General features: G+C 36.9%; 1 protein-coding gene across 1 annotated transcript; it reads left to right on the top strand.

Annotated features, from left to right (window-relative positions):
- The first annotated feature begins 5,596 nt into the window (after positions 1 to 5,596).
- On the top strand, positions 5,597 to 7,453 carry LOC145060338 (putative receptor-like protein kinase At2g23200). Its single transcript, XM_079008025.1, has 3 exons — positions 5,597 to 5,871; positions 6,563 to 7,397; positions 7,442 to 7,453. The coding sequence occupies exons 1-3, from the start codon at positions 5,597 to 5,599 to the stop codon at positions 7,451 to 7,453; spliced, it is 1,122 nt and encodes a 373-aa protein (XP_078864151.1).
- Positions 7,454 to 22,105: the final 14,652 nt, after the last annotated feature.

The raw sequence follows: 22,105 nt of genomic DNA, 5'->3' as shown, positions 1-22,105 counted from the left end.
GTAGGGTTAGGGATTTGACCCGGCCATTCCACCAGGTTAGTGCCCTGTTGGCGAAGGTGCAAGCGGTGAATTTTACTTTGTTGACCTCTGAACAGGAACAGATTTAAAAAATGGACTCGATCTTTTAGAACCATTGAGTCAGGGCGATAACACCTCCAACGGCATCAAAGGATGTGGGTTTTGCGTTCATGAAGTCCTTATACGAGCACTCCTTTTGGTGCTCCTGACCACCATCTTGATTTTGGGGATGCGTACCACCTCCCTGTCCACCAGATCCGCCAGGATTCATTTGTGACATCCCAACAGCCACAACAGCAGTAACAGTTGCTTGAAACATAATGGGATCAAACTGAGGGGGCAGTGGTGGTGGTGGAGTGTCGTTGTTCCTTCTGATAGGTCTTCTTCAGGGAGGCGTCTTGTTCTAAAAAGAATTAGGAAGAAGAGGGTGGTAAGTCCTCTGAATCGAATCAAGAGATATGAAGCAAAAATATATATCTCATTGCGATGGTTGGAGTGTTCTACTAAGCGATAAGCAAAAGGAAAGTTACTAATGCAAGTAAGTTATTGCTAAGAAACGAATAGGTAGCAACACTATGATCGAATTTCTATAATATATTCGGCTCTGACTAAAATACTCCTATAGTATTTTAAGTTACATGGATACCGGGTAAGTTTTAGGCCTGTTGCAACACCAAAGTCACTCCCATGCACATGTTGGTCATGTCTCGAATGCATATAATTGATCAGGCTTTACTGACCCTATACATGATTACATAACTGCCCAGGTTTAACCGCAATGTTCAACATCCAAAATACTTTTGTTTTGTTCTACTTGTGACACAAATTTCTGGTACTTGGATATACTTGTATATTCTTTGTAAAAATAGTTCTATTTTAAAAGTATACTTTTTGTTCAGAGCACTTCAGCCCCTTAGTGTTTATAGTTGTATACCATGTAAGGTTCGATATACTTAGTTCACTATAAACAATAGCTCTGATACCAATCTGTCACACCCTGAAACGGACGGCGGAAACGTTCCGGGGCGGAGTGACATCATGCGTAGTATCACAACAGTTGTATTATAGTAAGCGAAGTAAACACAACCATTACATTATAATATGAATATTTACATTGTTCAAAACATGATTTGTACATAACAGTATATGGAAAAAGTAAAAGACATGACTTCAGAGTATTCCGTCTTCTTCAAAAGTCGGCAAGACTACCTGTCTATTGATGCCCTGAGAATACAAGCAGTTTTAAAATATCAGCATAAGGCTGGTGAGTTCATAAGCGTTTGATTCTGGTGAAAGAAATGTTTCTTTGATTATTTGAAAAGTTATTTCCCAAGCAAATCCCTTATTTTCTTATGAAAGATGTTTGATTATCCATTAGTTACAAGTTAAACAGCCTGTTTATGAAAGATTAAGCTATCCTAGGAAAACCCTATATTTTCCTTAAAAGTCGATATTTGATTTCCGATTCTGATATGAGGTGTACAAGTATCTACGATACTTGTATCGATAGATGTAGTTTCTTTAAAAAAAACCCTGGTTACTCGTTATGAGATGTATTAGCCTTATTACATAAATCAAACTAATAAAATAGGTTAGTGAACTAAATCCTAAGGGCGTTAATGATGCCCTCTAGTAATCAAATCGGTTATTACTTTGAGGTTAGTTCACTCGTTTCATTATTACAAAAGTAAAGTCTTGTTACCTAAGTTGTGAGTGCCATAACCGTACTTAGACTGGATAAGGCAGGAAACGGGGGCCAATATCTTTTATGACTATGTCACCCTTGAACCTAATGGTTCTGTTGTAGCTAGCAGTGAGGGTGCGGGATAGTCAGTCCCATATAGATCTATACACAATAGTTACGCTCTCCCTCCAAGAGATTCTGGTTATAAGTCGTAGTCCTCCACTCACGAATCCGATGGAGTGTTACCAAGGACATGTCTCAAACCTAGCCTAACAAATTTACAAGTAATAGTACGAAAATCCTGCTTATGATTTAAAAGTTTCTTGCTTTAGATTTGAAAACTGTTTCTACGAGTTGATTCGTTAATCGATTGGTAAAACGGTTTTCAGAGTTAAAAGCATACCGAGCATAAAATCATTCTAAGCAAAAGAGATAATTTGAGCACAAGTTTCCTTGTACTTTTGCTTGTATTCCCCCCTGATAACATGAAAAATTCGGAAAAAAACGTAGGGGTATGAACTCACAGTTTATAGTAGGATCCGAAAGTACAATTGGTTACGAGTGTTGAGAGTAAACCTATGTTTCGTATGCAAGTGGATCCTATTAACTTGTGATAACACATATGTGATTACACTTAGGGTATATATATTAGACACATGGACACATCTTAGGGACATGAAAACACTTAGGATTAGGTATTATAGACACCTATTGAAGTCCCCAAATGAGTGTAATGATATAGATTTGAGTGTAAGGCCACCAATCTTGACTTTTATGTGTGTGCGGCCAGAATGTGTGTGCGGCCGTACAGAGGGTGTGTGCGGCTGTACAAAGGAGTGTGCGGCCGTACACTCCTCGTTTGTGTCCGAAATGTCGATTTTGAGGTGTTTTCGAGATGTTCTTGTGCTAATACCAAGTCCTATTAGTAAATGAAGGCCAAAACCCTTCACTTTAGAGAGTTTAGTGTGTATGCGGCCACCTTATGAAGGTGTGCGGCCGTACACCTTCAAAGGATGAGGAACACGAAGAACACTATGAGTTTTAGGCTTAGATTCAGGTGTCTTACCACTATAACAAGCTGAATGATGGAGTAGTTCACGTTTTTGAGGCCATTTGAGTGTGGTGAAGTCTTTAGAGAGAGAATAGTAGTGAGAGAAAGTAGAGTGCAGCCAAAGGAAAGGAATGAGTGAAGGGGTCCCCTTATATATATATATATATATATATATATATATATATAAGGGTGAGTGCGGCTGGAGAGTGGGTGTGCGGCCGAACACACCCATGTGTGCCGGCGTACACACCTCTTAGAAGGGTGTATGGCCCGGTTTTGCTTCTAAACGACGTGTTGACTCATTCCTAATCTCATTCCCAACTGTACTCAAGCTTAGAACACTTAAACGGACCCTTAAATAGCGTAAAATGGTGATAACAATCAAATTTAATTTGGATGTAAACATCAATTGTACAAGATAAAAGTTTGGGTTGTCACACTTATGGTACTTCTCCATAAGGTCTTTTTTCATCTCATACGACCAGTAGTCTTCATAGAATCTCTGCAACTCAGGGGTCATCAGGGCAACCATGATGCAAGCAACTTTTGATGCATCATTTTAGTGCCTCTTGTAGGTGGCTAATTCTTCAGAAGTGACTTTCTCTTTCTCATTTTATTTATGACATGCCATCTGACCATCGTTAGCCCATAACTCTATTGAGCTTGAGACTACTTTCCATACAATGTAGCTACCACAACCCGACAACTCATGGTACATGCACTCAGGATCTACGTCTCACCTTACCAAGAATTCGCATAAATTTCCAACCTTTCTTGTTTATGTAAACCACATTATATTTTAGTCGAAAAGGGGAATAATTTGCCAATCCATGTTTGTGCACTCGACCATATTTTTCCCAAACCATACCTATACTGTAAACCAAGTCTCTCATGTACCAAAAATAATAAAAATATTATACATATTCATAAATTCACTCATAAGAATCTTATTTCCACTGAGTTTGACACGTGAAAATTTTCTACTAAAGCACGTTACAAAAGGGAGCATCATCATGAGATGTGACAATAATTATGAGCTCTACCTATTCACTCCAACTCTCGATCTAAAATCATGACAATACTTATGAGCTCTACCCATTCAATCCAACTCCCGATGTGAAATCCCATCAAATAGTTTTCCACACCATCTCATCCAACACACGCCACAAGCAACTTTAGCTTTGATATTTCAAATTCTATAACTCACAATCTATTTGATATTATCCATGCTAATCTCTAGACATCTCCGATTACCTCCAAACTTAGTCACAAGTATTGCCTAGTGTTAGTTAATGACTATTCACAACTCATATGGGCTTTTCCACTCAAACATAATTAAGTGCCAAGAATACACAACCTTTGTCCACCTCCAAACATATATTCAAACCCAATATGAATTGCAAGTTAAAAGTTTTCAATGCGTAAACGAAGCTTTGATACAACATGATGCATAAACATGATAGGTTTGTGGAGTAGAAAGGTGTAACGATTTAGATGAATATTGTTTAGACAGGTTCATTTTTTTCTCAAAAAAGGAAACGTTGGATGTTATTATCCTTAGGTGAAGCATTAAGTATTTTTGTAATTCCTTGGTCTTTGGTACGAAGAATATTATAAATGAATTTTTAGTTTTATTATAGATTGAGAAATCTTAATGCAAGTTGGGTTTCATGGGTTCATCAGCTTCTTACAAGCTATAAACTTTAGCCATTCCAAAAACAAAGACAATATGATGCATATCCATAATCTTTAGATGATCTTGACATTCAATAAATTTGAAGTTCAATGGCCATTGAACTCTTCAATAGGAAAAATGAAAGTTTTCTAATATTAAATACATACTATAAATTAGCTTGTGTAACTTTGTATTGAACTTTATAGAGTTGAATGTATTGTAGGAAAAAATTGATTGAGTTGTATGGAATGTAGAAAAATGATGTGGCAATCCATTGAACTCTGTAGAGTTCAATGCATTATGGATGCCCTTAGGACATATGGTTGATAATAATCTATTGTTATTTCAAAATAGGTGTACGACAATAATTTAAATAGGCTGCTTTGTATATGGGTGAACTAAAAGTACCAATGACAACCGATGCGTAACAATTTTTCTAACTCGTCCTCAATTTTTCGCAGGGGAAGAACTTGGAACACTTAGAGATCCCACTGATTGGTATAGAAAAGGCCACATAGAATTTTGCTGAAAAATACCTCACTGGCTCAGGCACATATGGTGATGTGTACAAAGCAGAACTTGACCATTATGATAGCCACAGCTTCTTGCCACTAGAACAAAAAAATAAAGGTGAACTTCCAAAGAAACGCAACACTGTAGCTATAAAACGCATATTGATTAGAGAAGACAAGCAAGGAGAAGAAGGGTTCCTTACAGAAATTGAGATGCTTACTAGTTGCAAGCATCCCAACATAGTCCATCTTCTTGGATTTTGTAATCATGGTCATATGATACTTGTCTATGAGCATGCTTCCAATGGAAGCCTTCATGATTATCTGGTAGCCTGACTAATCTTACTTGGGTGCAACAGATAAACATCTGCATTGATATTGCCTGTGGATTAAATTACCTTCACACCAAGATAGAGGATGATCGAAGGATAATACACAGGGACATAAAAAGTGGTAACATTTTGTTAGTTGAGAAATGGGAGGCGAAAATTGCTGATTTTGGGCATTCCAAATTTCGTCCTGAGAACCAACAATCAAACACTCTCTTTACGGAACATATTGCAGGCACAAAAGTTTATTTGGATCCAGAATATTATATAACTGGTAAGTTGAAAAATGAATAAGATATTTACTCTTTTTGGGTTTCTTTATTCGAGATGTTATCTGGGAGGTTTGCCAATGATCCAGTTTACATCAAGGAAAATAGCAATGGAATTGCAGTTGTCGCACGTCGACTCTTCAATGAACGAACAATATATGAAATGGTGGATCCTAGGTTGATGGAGGAAACTCATGAAAACACTGTTAATCTACATAAAGGACCTGATCCACATTCTTTGGATGCATTTTCAAAAACTGCATATCAGTGTGTGGCAGAAAGACAAGCTGAGCGTCCAATAGCAAAAGTCATCATCAAGAAACTTGAGGAATCGTTATCTTTTCAAGTAACTCTATATATATTTCAAAGAATTTTAAATTTTTTTTTAATTTGGGTTCTCCATCCATTAATATATAGAAGAAACGAAGGGTTTTTTATGCTAGTTTGTAATACATAGTAGAAGTCGAACATGGATTGTATATGTGCAATCTTACACATATACACTAATTTCAACAGTGGAATTTTTGTCTTGTCAAATTCTACATCTAAAATAAATAATTTTAGAGGAATTATCTCTCAATCAGTGATTTTAGATAATATTTAGTTAGTTTTCTTGTAAAAAGTTTGTAAAATATTAAGAAACCGATACTTGTTGCACACCTTGATTTTGATACTTGTTGCACACCTTGATTTTGTTGCATATACAATTCCAGAATTAGTCATCTCCATCATTATTTGTAAATATACGTGGAGCCCCATATTAACTTTATTAAAGAGCCCTTGAAGAGACTCCAACATATATAATCACTTAGAATTTGTTATCTCCTACATTACTAACATTTAATTAGTGCACTAGTTTGACATGAACTTGCTGGAGACAAGAGTATGACTGAACATTAGATAAGAATATTTAAGTTATTTGAATTTTGAAATCGACCTGAGTGTGTGATGATTCACAGGAGAACCCCAAGGACAACCTCAAAATTTCAGTTGAGGACTTAAAATTGGCCACATAAAACTTCAGCCATAACAACTTGATTGCTAGTGGAGAATTTGACTACGTATACAAAAGAGAACTTACAAACGCTAATGGATGTAATACTGTTGCTGTAATGAGATTGAAAAGTTTTGTAATTGGGGAAGCTTATGATTTTTTGTTGGAGCTGCAAATTCTTTTGAAGTATAAACACAAGTATATCGTCGGTCTTGTAGGCTATTGCAAAGAAATGGGTGAAAACATCATTGTTTACGACTATGAATCTAGAGGAAGTCTTGATATGCACTTGAAGGACAATGATCTTACCTGGATGAAACGGCTTGAGATATGCATTGATATTGCAAAAGGGTTGGATTTCCTTCATGGAGGCACGTTAACACAAGAGGTAGTGATACATAGGAACATCAGAAGTTCAAACATTTTACTACATGAAGAATGGAAAGCAAAAATTACTAGTTTTCGGATTTCCTTGATAACCCCAATAAACAAGGATACGGATTTTGTCACGGACAATTATAGAGTCACAAATGGCTATTGCGACCCACAACATGCGGAATTTCGTTTCTTCACAAAGGAATCTAATATATATTCGCTTGGTGTGGTTTTAGTTGAGATCTTGCGTGGGAGATTAATTCATGAATTCTTCATGGACTATTTTCAAAATCTAATTGATTTGTTTAAATTGTACCGTGAACAAGGAAAGCTTGATGAGATGGTGTTTGAAGGCATAAAGGAACAAATTGTGCCCAAATCATTGTATACATTTCAAATGATTGCCTATCAATGCTTACATCGTGAAAGAGAAAAACGACCAATGGCTGGTGATGTTCAACTACAGCTTAAGAAAGCATTTGAATTCCAGGTAAGTTTTATATTCTTAGGAAATTGTTCTCTTTTTTGATTAAGATATTCTTGTAAAAGTGATACACTTATCTCTGTTAGAAGAAGAAGTACAAAATGTTGTGTTCCAACCTCCAAAGCTACAGTAGCCATCATTGTTGACAAAATGAAACCTACGGGACAAGTTTTTCTTCCCACCCTATGATGAACACAATTAATGAAGGCAACTACAATGGTGGCTGCCAAGACTATAAATAGAGGCTTCATTATTCAGTTGTAAACATCCCAAACACAGAGAAACAGATAGTATAACACTAAGAGTGAGAGTGTTAGTGAGAGGGTTGGTTTTTTGTAATAGTTGAGTGTGAGAGTTGCTCCTCCTATTGTAATTTTATTTTAGTGTTTAATAGAAGAGTTTTCCAACCCCAACAACTGGTATCAGAGCTTGGTTTGGTGTCCAGGGATTTTTTCACGAATTTCTCTGTTTTTTCGTCAATTTTTTTTTTGTCTCAAAATCGATTTCTGGGTACACCATTAGAAAGGTCTTGTTTCAAGGATTTCGAAAATATATTTTTCGTAATTTTTTGACCACGGGAAGACCTCCAAAACGTCGGTCAAAGTCTGGTCAAAGTCGCCGGAAATATCGCCGAAAAACCAGTCGCCGGAGAGGTTTCGCCGGAGAAGACGACTGACGTCATCATCGACCAGAAGTTCAGAAAAGATGCGTTTTAGCCCCTGAAGTTCCAGAAAATTGCAGAAAGGTCCCTCTATTTCTGAAAAACTGCAGTTCGGTCCCTGTTCTTCTGAAAACATCTGTTTTGGTCCCTGGAGTTCTGAAAAGTTTCAGAAAAGTCGCTGGTTGGCAGAAATATTTCAGATTGGCCCCTGTAAGCTCCGAAAATTACATTTTAGCCCCTATAGTTCCGAAAAGTTACAAATTAGCACATAACTTTTCAAGAAAGTATATTTTGACCCCGAGAAACTCTACCCCACCATTTTTGATGCTCCCGAATCCAACCGAGAGCTCGGTTTTATCTAATTTTTCCTCGAAATATTTGTAAAATAAATTTGCAATTATTTTCGATGGAATCTACAAGTACGATTATGATGGTTCGACTTACGCCCACAAATTACAACATGTGGAAGCCAAGGATGGAAGATTTGCTTAATCTGAAAGATTTAGCAGAGCCTATAGAAAAGCAAGACGTCAAACTCGACACGAAGACAAATGAAGTTTGGACGAGCATAAACAGGAAAACGGTGGCACAAATTCGACAGTGGATTGACCACATTGTTTTTCACCATGTCTCTCAAGAGACAGACGCGTACAAACTTTGGGAGAAGCTCGAGAATATGTATCAGTCAAAGACGGCACGCAACAAGACCTTGCTGAGGAGGCGCCTTGTAAACCACAAGTTACAAAGTGGTATGTCTATAACCGAGCATACGAGTCAGTCCCAGGATCTTGTAAATTAACCAGCTCGATGCTGCTAATTGGGTTCTCAAAGACGAGGAACAAGCCATATTGCTCTTGAGTTCTCTACCAGATAATTGGGAGACGCTTGTTGTGACTCTCAGCAACTCTGCCCCCGGTGGCAAAGTGTCAATGGAGATGGTCACAGACGCCCTAATGAACGAGGAAGCTAGAAGGAAAGAAGCTGGTATAGACCATTCTTTTTCCCTCGTGTCAGAAAATAAAGAAAGAGGCGGAGGAAGAACTGGAGGTAGAGGTCGAGGTCGAGGCAGAGGCAGGCATAGTCAAAGTAGAGGAAGATCTCAAGATCGTGGGAAATCACGAGATCGAGGGAAATCACGAGAGCGAGGTAAATCTTCAAATACATGGTTCGAAGGCTATTGCAATCATTGTAATTATTATGGCCACAAAAGAAGTGATTGTCGAAGGTTCTTACGAGAGCAGCCCGAGTCAAGTCAGAATCCAAGCAGGGAGAATGGTGAAACCATGGTCACCATAACACAAGACGTTGCCCTTGTTACATACGAGGAAGAAGCATGCCTACATGTTGGAACTCATGATGATGAGTGGGTGATTGATAGCGCCACATCATATCATTCGACTCCAAATCGGGATTTATTCACTACTTATAAACCCGGAGACCATGGTACCGTGAAGATGGGAAACACCAGTTTTTCAAGCATTGCTGGTATTGGTGATGTGCATTTAAAGACCAATGTTGGATGTACATTGGTGCTGAAATATGTTCGACATGTCCCAGAGCTAAGAATGAATCTTATCTCAGTTGGAGCTCTTGATGTCCAAGGATATGATAATCAATTCAAAAATGGCACCTGGAATTTGTTAAAAGGTGCTATGGTTGTTGCAAGGGGACAACTTAATGGTACTCTTTATAAAAGCCATGCAAAGCTACTTCAACCAAGTCTCAATGTTGTTGAAGAAGAGATATCAACAAACTTGTGGCATAGAAGACTAGGCCACATGAGCGAGAAGGGATTGACGACTCTTGCAAAGGAGTCCATTTCAATGGCAAAAGATGTTGCCTTGGATCCTTGTGAATACTGCCTATTCGGGAAACAACACAGAGTTTCCCTTAGCTCCACAAGAAAGAACCGCTCTGAGTTGCTGAGCCTTGTCCACTCCGACGTATGTGGACCCATTGAAGTAGAATCTCTTGGTGGAAGCCGGTATTTTGTGACATTCATTGACGACGCATCACGAAAGGTATGGGCATATTGTTTGAGGACGAAGGATCAAGTATTGGACCGCTTCAAAGCTTTTCATGCAATGGTGGAAAGACAAACAGGCAAGAAGCTAAAATGTCTCCGATCAGATAATGGAGGCGAGTACTATTCTCGTGAGTTCTCTAAATACTGCACGGAACATGGTATCAGACATGAAAATACTGTCCCACGAACCCCACAACACAATGGTGTAGCAGAACGGATGAATCGCACTATTTTTGAGAAAGTTCGATGCATGCTCAACATGACTAAACTCCCAAAGCCATTTTGGGGTGAAGCTGTATTGACAACTTGCTATCTAATAAATAGGTCACCTTCCGCTCCATTAAATTTTGAAGTTCCGGAGAAGATATGGACGGGTAATGACATATCATATTCTCACTTGAGAGTATTTGGGTGCAAGGTGTTTGCACATGTATCAAGTGAATTGCGGAAGAAGTTGGACCTCAAATCCACTCCATGCATCTTTATTGGATATGGAGATGAAGAGTTCGGGTACAGGCTATGGGACCCAGAACTAAAGAAGGTTATTCGAAGTAGAGATGTGGTTTTCTATGAAAACCAATATTATGATTTCAAGGCACCGGTTAACAAGAAACAAAGCTCCAAAGTTTCAGATATAATATCTGAAAATAAAGATGATGTTTCCACTGAAGAAGAGGATGAAGAAGTTGATGACGCAAATCAAGAAGGTGTTGAGCAGGGGGAGCTTCCACCCCATGATACTTTAGATACATTTCCAGAAGTTACAAACGAAGGAACTCAAGTTAGACGATCCGAACGAGTTCGTGCTCCATCAAGAAGATATCCGACTTCAAACTACATCCTTCTTACTAGTGAGGGGGAGCCAGAGAGCTTTCAAGAAGCTCAATCTCATATTGATAAAGCGAATTGGCAGAAGGCCATGGAAGAAGAAATGAATTCTTTGCAGAAGAATCAAACATATGAGTTGGTGAAACTCCCCAAAGGAAAGAAAGCCTTGAAAAACAAGTGGGTTTTCAAGTTGAAGAAAGACGGCAAGGGAAATACTATGAAGTATAAGGTGAGACTCGTTGTCAAAGGTTTCCAACAAAAAGAAGGAATCGACTTTGATGAAATTTTTTCGCCGGTTGTGAAGATGATGTCTATTCGAGTTGTACTCAGATTAGTTGCCAGTCTAGATCTTGAACTTGAGCAGATGGATGTGAAAACAACCTTTCTCCATGGTGATTTGGATGAAGAAATATACATGGAGCAGCCTGATGGCTTTAAAGTCCCAAAGAAAGAGCATCTCATTTGTAAATTAAAGAAGAGACTTTATGGTCTTAAGCAAGCTCCAAGGCAGTGGTACAAGAAGTTTGATTCATTTATGATGAATCATGAGTACAAGAGAACTGTTGCAGACCATTGTGTCTATCTGAAGAAGTTTCCAGATGGGAAATTTGTCATCCTTTTGCTCTACGTGGATGATATGTTGATAGTGGGCCAAGCTGCAACGATGATCAACAACTTGAAGAAGGATTTGTCTAAGTTCTTTGATATGAAAGACTTAGGCCAAGCACAACAGATAATGGGCATGAAAATTATCCGTGATAGAAAATCAAGAAAATTGTTTTTATCATAGGAAGAGTATGTTGAACGTGTGATCAAAAGGTTCAACATGGAAAATGCCAAGCCTGTTGGTACGCCCTTGGCTAACCACTTCAATTTGAGTAAGAAAAATTGTCCATCTTCTGAGAAAGAAAAAGAAGAGATGAAGGCAGTCCCCTATTGCTCAGCCGTAGGAAGTCTTATGTATGCAATGGTGTGTACAAGACCAGATATTGCTCATGCTGTCGGTGTTGTGAGTAGATATCTAGCTAATCCGGGAAAACAACATTGGGAAGCAGTCAAATGGATACTTCGATACCTAAAGGGTAGTTCGAAACTATGTTTATGCTACGGGGGAGCAAAGCCAATCGTGGAAGGTTATACAGATGCCGATATGGCCGGAGATCTTGATAGTAGGAAATCTACATCAAGTTACATTTTTACTTTGGCAGGGGGAGCTATCTCGTGGCAATCCAAGCTACATAAGTGTGTCGCACTGTCTACAACAGAAGCCGAGTATATTGCTGCCGTTGAAGCTGGGAAGGAGCTTATATGGATGAAACGGTTTCTTCAAGAATTAGGTTTTCCACAAGAAGAGTACATCATTCATTGCGATAGTCAGAGTGCTATGGACCTGAGTAAGAACTCGATGTACCATTCCCGCACAAAACATATTGATATACGTTATCACTGGCTTAGAGAAGCAATTGAGGGACGAAAATTAAAGTTGTTAAAGATCAAAACCAACAACAATCCTGCAGACATGTTGACAAAGGTGGTGACACAAGAGAAACACAGACTATGTGCTGACATAGTTGGGATGAGGATTGTTGGACGGAGACTGGAGGGGGAGATTTGTTGTGTTCCAGCCTCCAAAGCTACAGTAGCCATCATTGTTGACAAAATGAAACCTACGGGACAAGTTTTTCTTCCCACCTTATGATGAACACAATTAATGAAGGCAACTACAATGGTGGCTGCCAAGACTATAAATAGAGGCTTCATTATTCAGTTGTAAACATCCCAAACACAGAGAAACAGATAGTATAACACTAAGAGTGAGAGTGTTAGTGAGAGGGTTGGTTTTTTGTAATAGTTGAGTGTGAGAGTTGCTCCTCCTATTGTAATTCTATTTTAGTGTTTAATAGAAGAGTTTTCCAACCCCAACACAAAAACATACACTTATCTTTGTTAGAAGAAGAAGTACAAAAACACTCAGGCTTGATTGTGTACGGTGATTCATTTATTTATAGCACACCACTCTAGTTCAGTTTTTAAGTTGTATTGAAACAAACTTTTCGGTTTCCGGTTTTAAAGTTTCTGTGTTTAGAACTTTCATAAACAAAATTTTTTCTCTGAATCTTCCAGTTAAGTTTCAATTACAGAAACTTAGTCATTTTGTTTTTTTGTTAATTCTAATCAACATGTCCAGTTCCAATGTTCTTAGCAACATGTTTTCTCGTTTTCATAAACAGTTTTTCATTAGCTATTTTTTTAATCCACATAAAAATGAAATTTGTTTTAGAAACAGGTTTTTAGTAATTGGTTTTTGTTTTACAGACACTGACTTTCCTGTTCCCCAAAACAGTTATCAAAAATTGTCATCTAGTTTGTCAAATAGATAATTTCGAGTTTGAGAAACAAAATTCTCTGTTTCAGTATCATACCTATGCTTAAATTTTCAGATATAGTTTCTAGTTTCAGTTAGCTTAGACTACACTAACTTAATGTGTTGGTTCAGATGGAAAACACATCCGGCAATGCCATGGATACGACCAATAAGACAGTAATCCCTCCTATGATGGATGGATTGGTTCCTCACAGTAATACAGAAAAAATAGAAAGATTCAGTGGTTTGAATTTCAAGAGGTGGCAACAGAAAATGCATTTCGACTTGACCACACTCAACTTGGCTAGGTTTTTGACAGAGGATACCCCTCAATTGAATTCTGAAGTGGAGGACATCCAAGCGTTAGTTGTGGTTGACGCTTGGAAGCACTCAGATTTCTTGTGTCGCAGTTATGTACTGAGCGGATTAGTGGACACAATATACAACATGTATATTTCTGCTAAAACAGCAAAAGAGTTATGGGAATCCTTGGAACACAAGTTTAGTAAAGAGAATGTCACGAATAAGGAATTCCTCATTGAACAGTTTCTAGAGTACAAAATGGTGGACGCTAAGACAGTTGTAGATCAGGTGAAAGAACTCCAATTAATCTTGGATGACATCCATGCTGAGGGAATAACATTGAGTGAGACTTTTCAAGTAGCTGCAATAATTGGAAAATTGCCGCCGGGTTGGGTGAATTTCAAGAGTTATCTGAAAACCATGCCAAGAGAAATGAGTTTGGAGGACCTCCTTGCACAACTCCGACTTCAGGAGGATAATAATTTGGCTAAAAAGAAAGTATATTTTTCAGGTGTGGCTAATGTTGTTGAACATGGTGAGTCCTCCACGGCCAACGAGTGAAGATAGCTAACTGAAAAATTAAGAGCTTTGATTTGGTCCAAATATGGAAAGTTAAAACAGAAAATTCAAACTGAAATGATACAATTGTGATCCTTTTCCTCCCATGTGTTCAGATTGCAGATTTGCTGCGGACTTTTATGATTTTTATTTATGGAAGTCGGTTCCAACATGAAAGCCTCTTATTTTATATGCAATTATCCATAATGATCACTGGGGTTTAATTTTGTTTAGGATTGCTATTAGTTTTCCTATAATATAGGTGCTTTATAAATATAGGTGCTTGTTAACGTACGTAAGTCTAGAGGGAGGAAAAACAATTAGAGTTATTTTGTGAGATCAAAATTAGAGGAATATAGTATTTTTGAGTGGGAAATGACAAAGAATTTGTCGATTCAATCTTTTAACTTATTTGCACGCTTTATAAAGGATAACTCCCCTTTGCTACATTTACACTTGTTGACCCATTTTCCCTTGACTCATACAGACTTTTAAAAGTCTTAAATTTCCTTCTCCTTCTCTCTCAATTCTAACTCTACTCACCATCCTATGTAATGCAATTGCTATACACGACAACAAAAACAAATAATGATGGTTTGAATTGGATGATGTTTCAGAGCATATATGTTTTGACTTGCAATAACATTCAACGTGCTATGACTGTTTTCCATCACCTTCAACAAGTTCAAATCTATGCAGAAAACATAAATATTTTGTATTAACCTAAATAATGTATAACAGAAAAGGGTGAAAACCCCTAAATTGGGTGATAGAAACTAGTATCATTGCGATCTAATTATCTGTATCTCAAAAGCAAAAACACAAATAGAAATCAATCCTCAATATCCTCAAAGGCGTTGGTATATTCTTGTCGCTAATTATTTGTAACGGATTTCCGACGGCTACAACAAATTTTAGCGACAGATTTCTCCGTCGGTAATTAGGAACCAATCACCGACGGAAATTTTTTTGCAACGGATTACCGACAGAATGCTTTTGCAACAGTTTACCAACGGAATAACTCGCTAATGGATTACCGACAGAATATAAGAATAACTCACTAACGGATTACTGACATAATGCTTTTTATTAAGATACTATACTTTAATAACTCACTAACGGATTACCGACAGAATATAAGAATAACTCACAACGGAATAACTCGCTAATGGATTATTTAATTTTTTTATTAAGATACTTTACTTTGAATAATCTACCTAATTATAACATTCTACTTCCGATTGAACGGATTTTTTTTTCTGTATTAAACCTCAATTTTTATCTTTTCCTGAAAAAACCTCTTGAATCTAAACCTAGTCTGAAAACAGGGCAGGCTTCCAGATACCACAAGATGACTAGACTATTCTTAGTTAAATAAATCATAAGCAACAACATTTCATCCTTTTTTCCTAACATATACAGCCAAGTACACAATGCTGTTTCCTTTTAGAATGTTATTGTCTAACCAGTGTTTTTTTTATTGCTAAGATTTAAGTGATAGTTATGAGCCATCTTTAAAAGTAAAGACAAACTTACAAAGCTTGATTTTCCGGCAGTTGGCTTGTTTATCTAGAATTAATCAGTTAAAAGAAATCGTTGGGTGAGGCTGTGAGCTGCATTTTCTTGTACCAGAATAGATTTATTAAGTTCCATTTAGATTTTTTTATTCGATACAAAAAAAAATCACATTTTGGAAAAGAAGGATGGAAAATCTTGATGGTAACCTATCTCTGAATGTGTTCTTTTGTGATGATTACTGATTCAGTGCTTGGAATCTATAGAGTACATGTAGATTTGAAATGCTCTTATTTTGCTTACAAAAGTATCAAATGTTTTCCCCGTTACTAGAAAAAGTGGGATCAACCTTGAGAAAAGGGTAAATGCTAGTCTGTTTTCAGTGAAAGAGTGCCCTGCTCCTGGACTATTACCTGGTGTTGTAGGCCTAAAGGCAGTAACATCTTTTAGTTTCCTACCCTCAGTCAATGGGATTGCATATAAAGTGATAATGAGAAGGAGAAAAACACAAGGGTATATCTGGAAATGAACCATGACTAGGTAAATATAAGCTTTAAAACAGAATGTTAAACTGAGGAAGAGTTGTGGAAGCAATATGGAATGTTATTCTAGTCTACTGGTATTTATAGTATTAAGGTGCATTTAGGTTGTTATTAGGGAAATGATAACCAACTTAAATCTTTGTTGAAAGTTGTTTAAGGCCTTGGTGTAGTCTTTATTTTTCTTGTAAATTAAAGTTAGGTTTGATAGTATCAATTAACATTCTATCTGAAAATAGCAAAATGCACATTTCAATGAATGGCTTACACAGAGGCATAGTTTAACCAAATATCTGACCAAATATGATTAGTCTCAATCACTCCTATGTTTTATACATGTCAACCTATGTCCCTCCTATCAATTTATTGACTTTTTCTTTCACTTTTAGCATGTTTTGACTTCTATCTTGCCTAGTGGAGTTGACTTCTACATAAAAAAAACAACTTTATGATGATATCTCAATCACAACATCACAAATTAAACCTCCCAAACCTCAATTCTACCCTAGATACAAATTTAGTGGATAATTATTTCCTTAAAAAATAAATCACTACTATTGATTTATTTCCAAATTTTATATTTGACCTTTGGGAAACAGTTAGTAAAACAGAATCTACAAGAGCTAAACAATATCACATTCTTATAAAACAAAGGGAGAAAAAGGAATAAAATGCAACATCATCTACCTAAACCTTACTAACAGTGATGAAATGTGAATCACAGTGATTTGGTTGCAGGATTGATTCCATGTGGTGTCTTACTATTGGGCCTCTTTATTATACCAGAATCTCCTAGATGGCTGGTAAGGTTTTAGTGAAAAAAAAAACAAAGTATTATAAAGGTGAAGATTTAAGAAATATTGGTATGCATATTGCATTCAGGCTAAGATATGAAAACAAAGGGAATTTGATGTTGTACTAAGGAAACTTCGTGGGAATGGAGCTTCCAATATTACGTGCAAAACACCTTGGGATTTTCCAGATTTAACAACTTTGCATATCAGGGGCATTGTATTGTGTGGAGGAATGATGATTGAAAAAGGAAAAAAAAATGGAGAAATTAAACCCTAACGTAATATATTATGCAACTGAACCAAACCTAACCTAATATATGACTAAAGCAAACAAAATCAAGAGATTTACCTGAATCGGAAGTTAACGAAGAATAATTTCAGATTTTAAAAATGTGGAGGATGTCGGAATCGGAAGCTGCAATGTTCCGTGGTGTTGTCATCTGTTTGAACAGAGAGGGTGAGATTAGGTTAAGCAAGCTGCAACTCGAGAGTGTCGTCAATTTCAGATTTGGGGGAGACCGTGTTCAATTGGAGTGACAAATCAGATTTGGGACGGAAGGAAACTTACACAAACTTCGTGAAACTGGAATTGGAGCGTCAATTTCAATGAGAGATCGTCAAGGTTAAAAACATAACGTGTGTATGCTCTGTCGGTATTCTCTCGCTAAACACGTACCAGATGGCCACAAAGTCGATAATTTTTTTCCCTCGTTGAATCCTCGCCAAATGCCTTCGTTTTCCACCGATTACCGAGGAATATGGGTGCGTCGATAAATACTTGTGAGATCTGTAGCTGATCCCTCGCTAAACAGTCTCTAATATGCTAAATGTTGAATAAATAAATTAATTGTTTAAACCATCGCAGATATCTCTTAATTCCCTCTCTATAAGCCTAAAATTTGCTACAGATTCAATCCCTCTCTAAATCCGTAGCTGAAACTCAAGTTTCTAGTAGTGCAATTGACTGTAGATTTCAATGTCCTCATTATCTATTAGACAATAAATGAACACCAATTTAAGCTTGGATCATGTTATCAAGTTAAATATATCTCATCATTGATTCACAGAACATAAGCTCAACCTTATTTGTAATTCTGAAATCACTTTGCAATTGAAACAAACATTTTCTCTACCATTTTTCTCATCAAATACTCATTTTGCTTTAGGAAATTCAATAAATACAAAGGATTAACGACTGAGAAGGATCCACACACTAATAATCCAATAAGCTCAATAAGAAGTACTGCGGTCTTTCATGGAATAAGATATAGCTACTTCTATATATACTTTGACAGAGTTTATGCTAACTATCTCGCCATTAAGCTTTTTAGAAAGCTCTAATGAGAGGCGGATTTTTCCGACGCCGATAGGACTAGATATAACAATGACTTTCTCCTTCTTTAGCTTTGTGGAGGTGGAGGCAGAGCACTAGAAGGTACTAACAACCGTCTCCGACTATACTGGCGGCAGTGTACGAAGAAGGAGAGGGTGGAAGGAGAGAAGAGATGGTATAATACCGGTAGATGTTATGGTAAGATTGAATGTTGTCGGAGGTGAATGTCGGTGAACCGGAAGCAATCGTCGGCGGCAGACAGTGTCTTTGGTGTAGGGGAACGCCGAATACGAGGCGGACAGGAGTGAGCGACGGCGTCGGGGCTCTAGGTTCCGGCGAAGGTGAAACACGAACAACGGCTAGGGTTTTTGTTCATAGAGACAACAGAGCCCCACTTTGAATTAGCTTAGATCAAATCGATGTGCAGCCACGTTTAAGCCCTTTAAGATGTTTGATTTTACCGAATTACCCTTACAACAATAAATAACAAAAAAATGTGAATTTTACCGACGGATTACCAACAAAATTGCAAATTTATTGATTTCTGTCGGTAAACAGTTGGTATATTGTAACGGATTACCGACAAAATTGATTATGTTGCCACCGTCGGAAATAGCGTTGCTAATATCCTAATTTGCTGTCCGTCTGAATCTGTAGGTATTCAGTTGCTGTTTCCAACTGATTTTTTCTATCGCTAAAAATCTGTCGGTATTAGGTAATACCCTGTTTTCTAGTAGTGATTTAAGATGTTGATTCTTATAAGTTGTAAGGTTTTAGGAAAATGGTTTATTTTTAACATGTAAACTTTCATGTTGCTACTAAAATTGCAATATATGGAGTGTTTATTAAATTGGTGATCCTCTCAATTGTCCCATTAAACGAAGGTATAACAAACGCAAACCAGTCTATAACAATTTACGTTCGACGACATTCGCTTGAATATTAAATGTTTCCAAACTTTTTCATAACGTTGACTTGTAATAAAAAATGTGCAGAAGTTTGGTGGATACATGTTAAACCCTTATTTTAACAACAATACACAGAAGGACTTGACACACAGTTAATTATGTAATATACCCTACGTTTTCCCTTTTCTCGGATAAGATCTCAAATATTCATATTTTCTAATAAAAACTTTTAGTCTTTGCAATATTCTGAATCATACATTTGGGTTAATATCATAACAAACATTATCGATTTGCTTTTTGGGAATAAACCTCAATTTTTTTTTAAAACCTTGCATTTTTAATTTTTCTAATAAAATGTTCAACGTTTTCTTTTTTCAGAAAAAACCTTCGGCCTTTAAATTTTCCGCAAAAACCCATCAACATATTATTTTTTTTCGTAGAAAACCCCCACATTGGAAAAGTTTTTTGAAAAAAAAAATGCTAAAAGTATTGGATTGAAAAAAAGTACAAGATCCAACAAATAAAGTTAGAGGTTTAATACAAAAAACAGAATATATAAGGTTTTTTATTATATTAATTTATATATTTTAGTCGAAAAAGGAAGGTCTTGTTTACTTAGTTTTATGGTATTAAAAATAGGTTTAATACCAAAATAAAGGCAAAAGATAAGTTCTTTCATATACCCTTAACTCTTATCCATGTTGGATAAGCATATCAAAGTATTAGGCTGTGGGGTGTGGGTGCGGTCTTTACCACACCTTTTGCTACATAGGTAGGGGAACACCGCCCCCTGACTGCGGTTTGGTGCGGTTTAGGCCGCAGTGCAGTACTCCCTTGCTGCACTTTCACTCTCTCTCTCCTCTTTTATTTGTGCTCTCTCTTCTCTTTCAACCAATCACCTTCTTCTTCTTCTTTTTTTTTTTTTTTTTTTTCTACCATAATCCCACTCCCTTGGTGTTGCATTAAACCACACTTGTATGGTAAAAAGTGACGTGACGCTTATGTGGCGGGGGAGGGAGTGCGGTTTCGGTGGCACCACTCCCTCCAGCCTTACCGACACATCACATCACAATGAAAGCTGCTAAAATGTATAATTCGAAAAGTTTGCCAAAAGCCAAGGCTTGTATTAAAAAAAATATATACATCTCTTTCTCATAATACATAGGTTTTTTTTACATAATTACCCCCTGACAAATGATGGCATGACAATAAAAGTCTATACAGCTCTTTCTCATAAAGCACATGAGGAGATTAATTACCAAATCATAAATACAAGGGACATTTTTTTGGGCATCTCTTGCGTGACACACTTATATATAAGTGGTTCACTTCTCGTGTCTTCTTTCACTTGGGCAACGTACTATCAACTCTAAGACTTGTGGCCAAACTGATCTAAACTGTAGCATTTTCCTCATAATTTCTTTTCTAACTTTCCACCTTTTGAGTTTTGACCCAAGATAAAGCTTTACTTTTTTTTTTCTAGCCATCTTTCAAATGTTGGCCCTCGAAGGTTGGTCAGGTTCGAAAAAATTAGCCTAAATAGCCACATCTGAAACATACCCTCTCTTTTCAGCCAACCTATTACCCTCCTCAATTTGTAGCTGCACGATGAGGTCCTCCACACTCATTTCGTTTCTCTTATCTTTCAAATATTTCTTGAAATCAACCCAAGTTGGAGGCAACTTTTCAACAATTGCAAGTACTTGAAAATTCTCGCTCAATGTCGTTCCCTTGGCATGGATGCCATGCACGATTATCTGGAGTTCTTGCACCTGATCCACAACTGTTTTAGAATCCACCATTTTGTACTCTAGAAAACGTGCAACAACATCAACATCCTCAGTATTGTACTCCTGTTCCAAAGATTCCCATAATTCTTTTGCTCTTTTAGTGGTACTATACTTGTTTAATAATGCTTCCACTAAGCCATTCAATACATAATTACGACAAAGCAAATCTGAATTCTTCCAAGCGTCAATGACAGGCAGTGATTGAATGTCTCCTACTTGAGCATTCAACTTGGGTGGATCCTCAGTCAGAAATCCATCCAAGTTAAGTATTTTCAAGTAGCCAATCATTTCCTGTTGCCATCCTTTAAAATCCAAACCATTGAATTTCTCTGGTTTGTGTGGAGGCACCAACACATTATGAGCTAAAGGAGGAACAAGTTCATTTGTTGCAGAAGCAATCACTCTGTTGTTGGAAGATGTGTTTTCCATCTGAAACGAAATTTTTAACTAGTGTGGTATCTATAAAAGTTATTAGAAAAGTGTTTCTTAAAATAATAATGCCTGATTGTGAGAACACCATAACTGGAAATGTTGATAAGAAACAGAAAACAAAATGATCCTGCTTTCAAAATTCTGGAAACAATAACTGAAAATGCAGAAAAGATAATTTTTTCTATTAAATTTCTAAACGACAGAAACATAAAATTAGTTAGTTTCTTAAAATCTTGGAAATTCACCATATTGTAAATTATCCAGTTTATGAATAACCAGAGTAACAGCGGAAACAAGAAAAAAAGTGTTTTAAGATTGTTCAAAAAAACAGCGTCAAGCCGGAAGCAAACTAATAAAATATATCCAAATTTAAACCTGAGCGGGAGGCATGGGTCATACTCATAATTTCCTTCTCATGAACAGTAGTAAGAAAACTGTGAAACTTTCAACAGTTTATTCCTTGAAATGAATAACAATTTCCTTAGAATATGAGTACTTACTTGGTATTCCAATGCTTTCTTAAGTTGCAGTATCACCTTACTAGTTGTTGGTCGTTGTTCTCTTTGACGATGTAAGCATTCATAGGCGATCTTTTGAAATGTAGACAATGATTTTGGAACAATTTGTTCCTTTATGCCTTCAAACACCATCTCGTCAAGTTT

This window comes from Lactuca serriola, chromosome 1 (genome assembly GCF_051521515.1).
Source record: "Lactuca serriola cultivar US96UC23 chromosome 1, Lser_US96UC23_V15, whole genome shotgun sequence".
NCBI lineage: Eukaryota > Viridiplantae > Streptophyta > Magnoliopsida > Asterales > Asteraceae > Lactuca > Lactuca serriola.
Note: the sequence above shows the minus strand (reverse complement) of the source record. Positions and strands in the feature narration are given on the sequence as shown.

Excerpts from the sequence above, each read along its gene's own strand:
- LOC145060338 (XM_079008025.1), top strand. The coding sequence starts at position 5,597 with ATGTTATCTGGGAGGTTTGCCAATGATCCAGTTTACATCAAGGAAAAT. Across the intron at positions 5,872-6,562 it reads ATCAAGAAACTTGAGGAATC|CCATAACAACTTGATTGCTA; the intron begins GTTATCTTTTCA and ends ATAAAACTTCAG.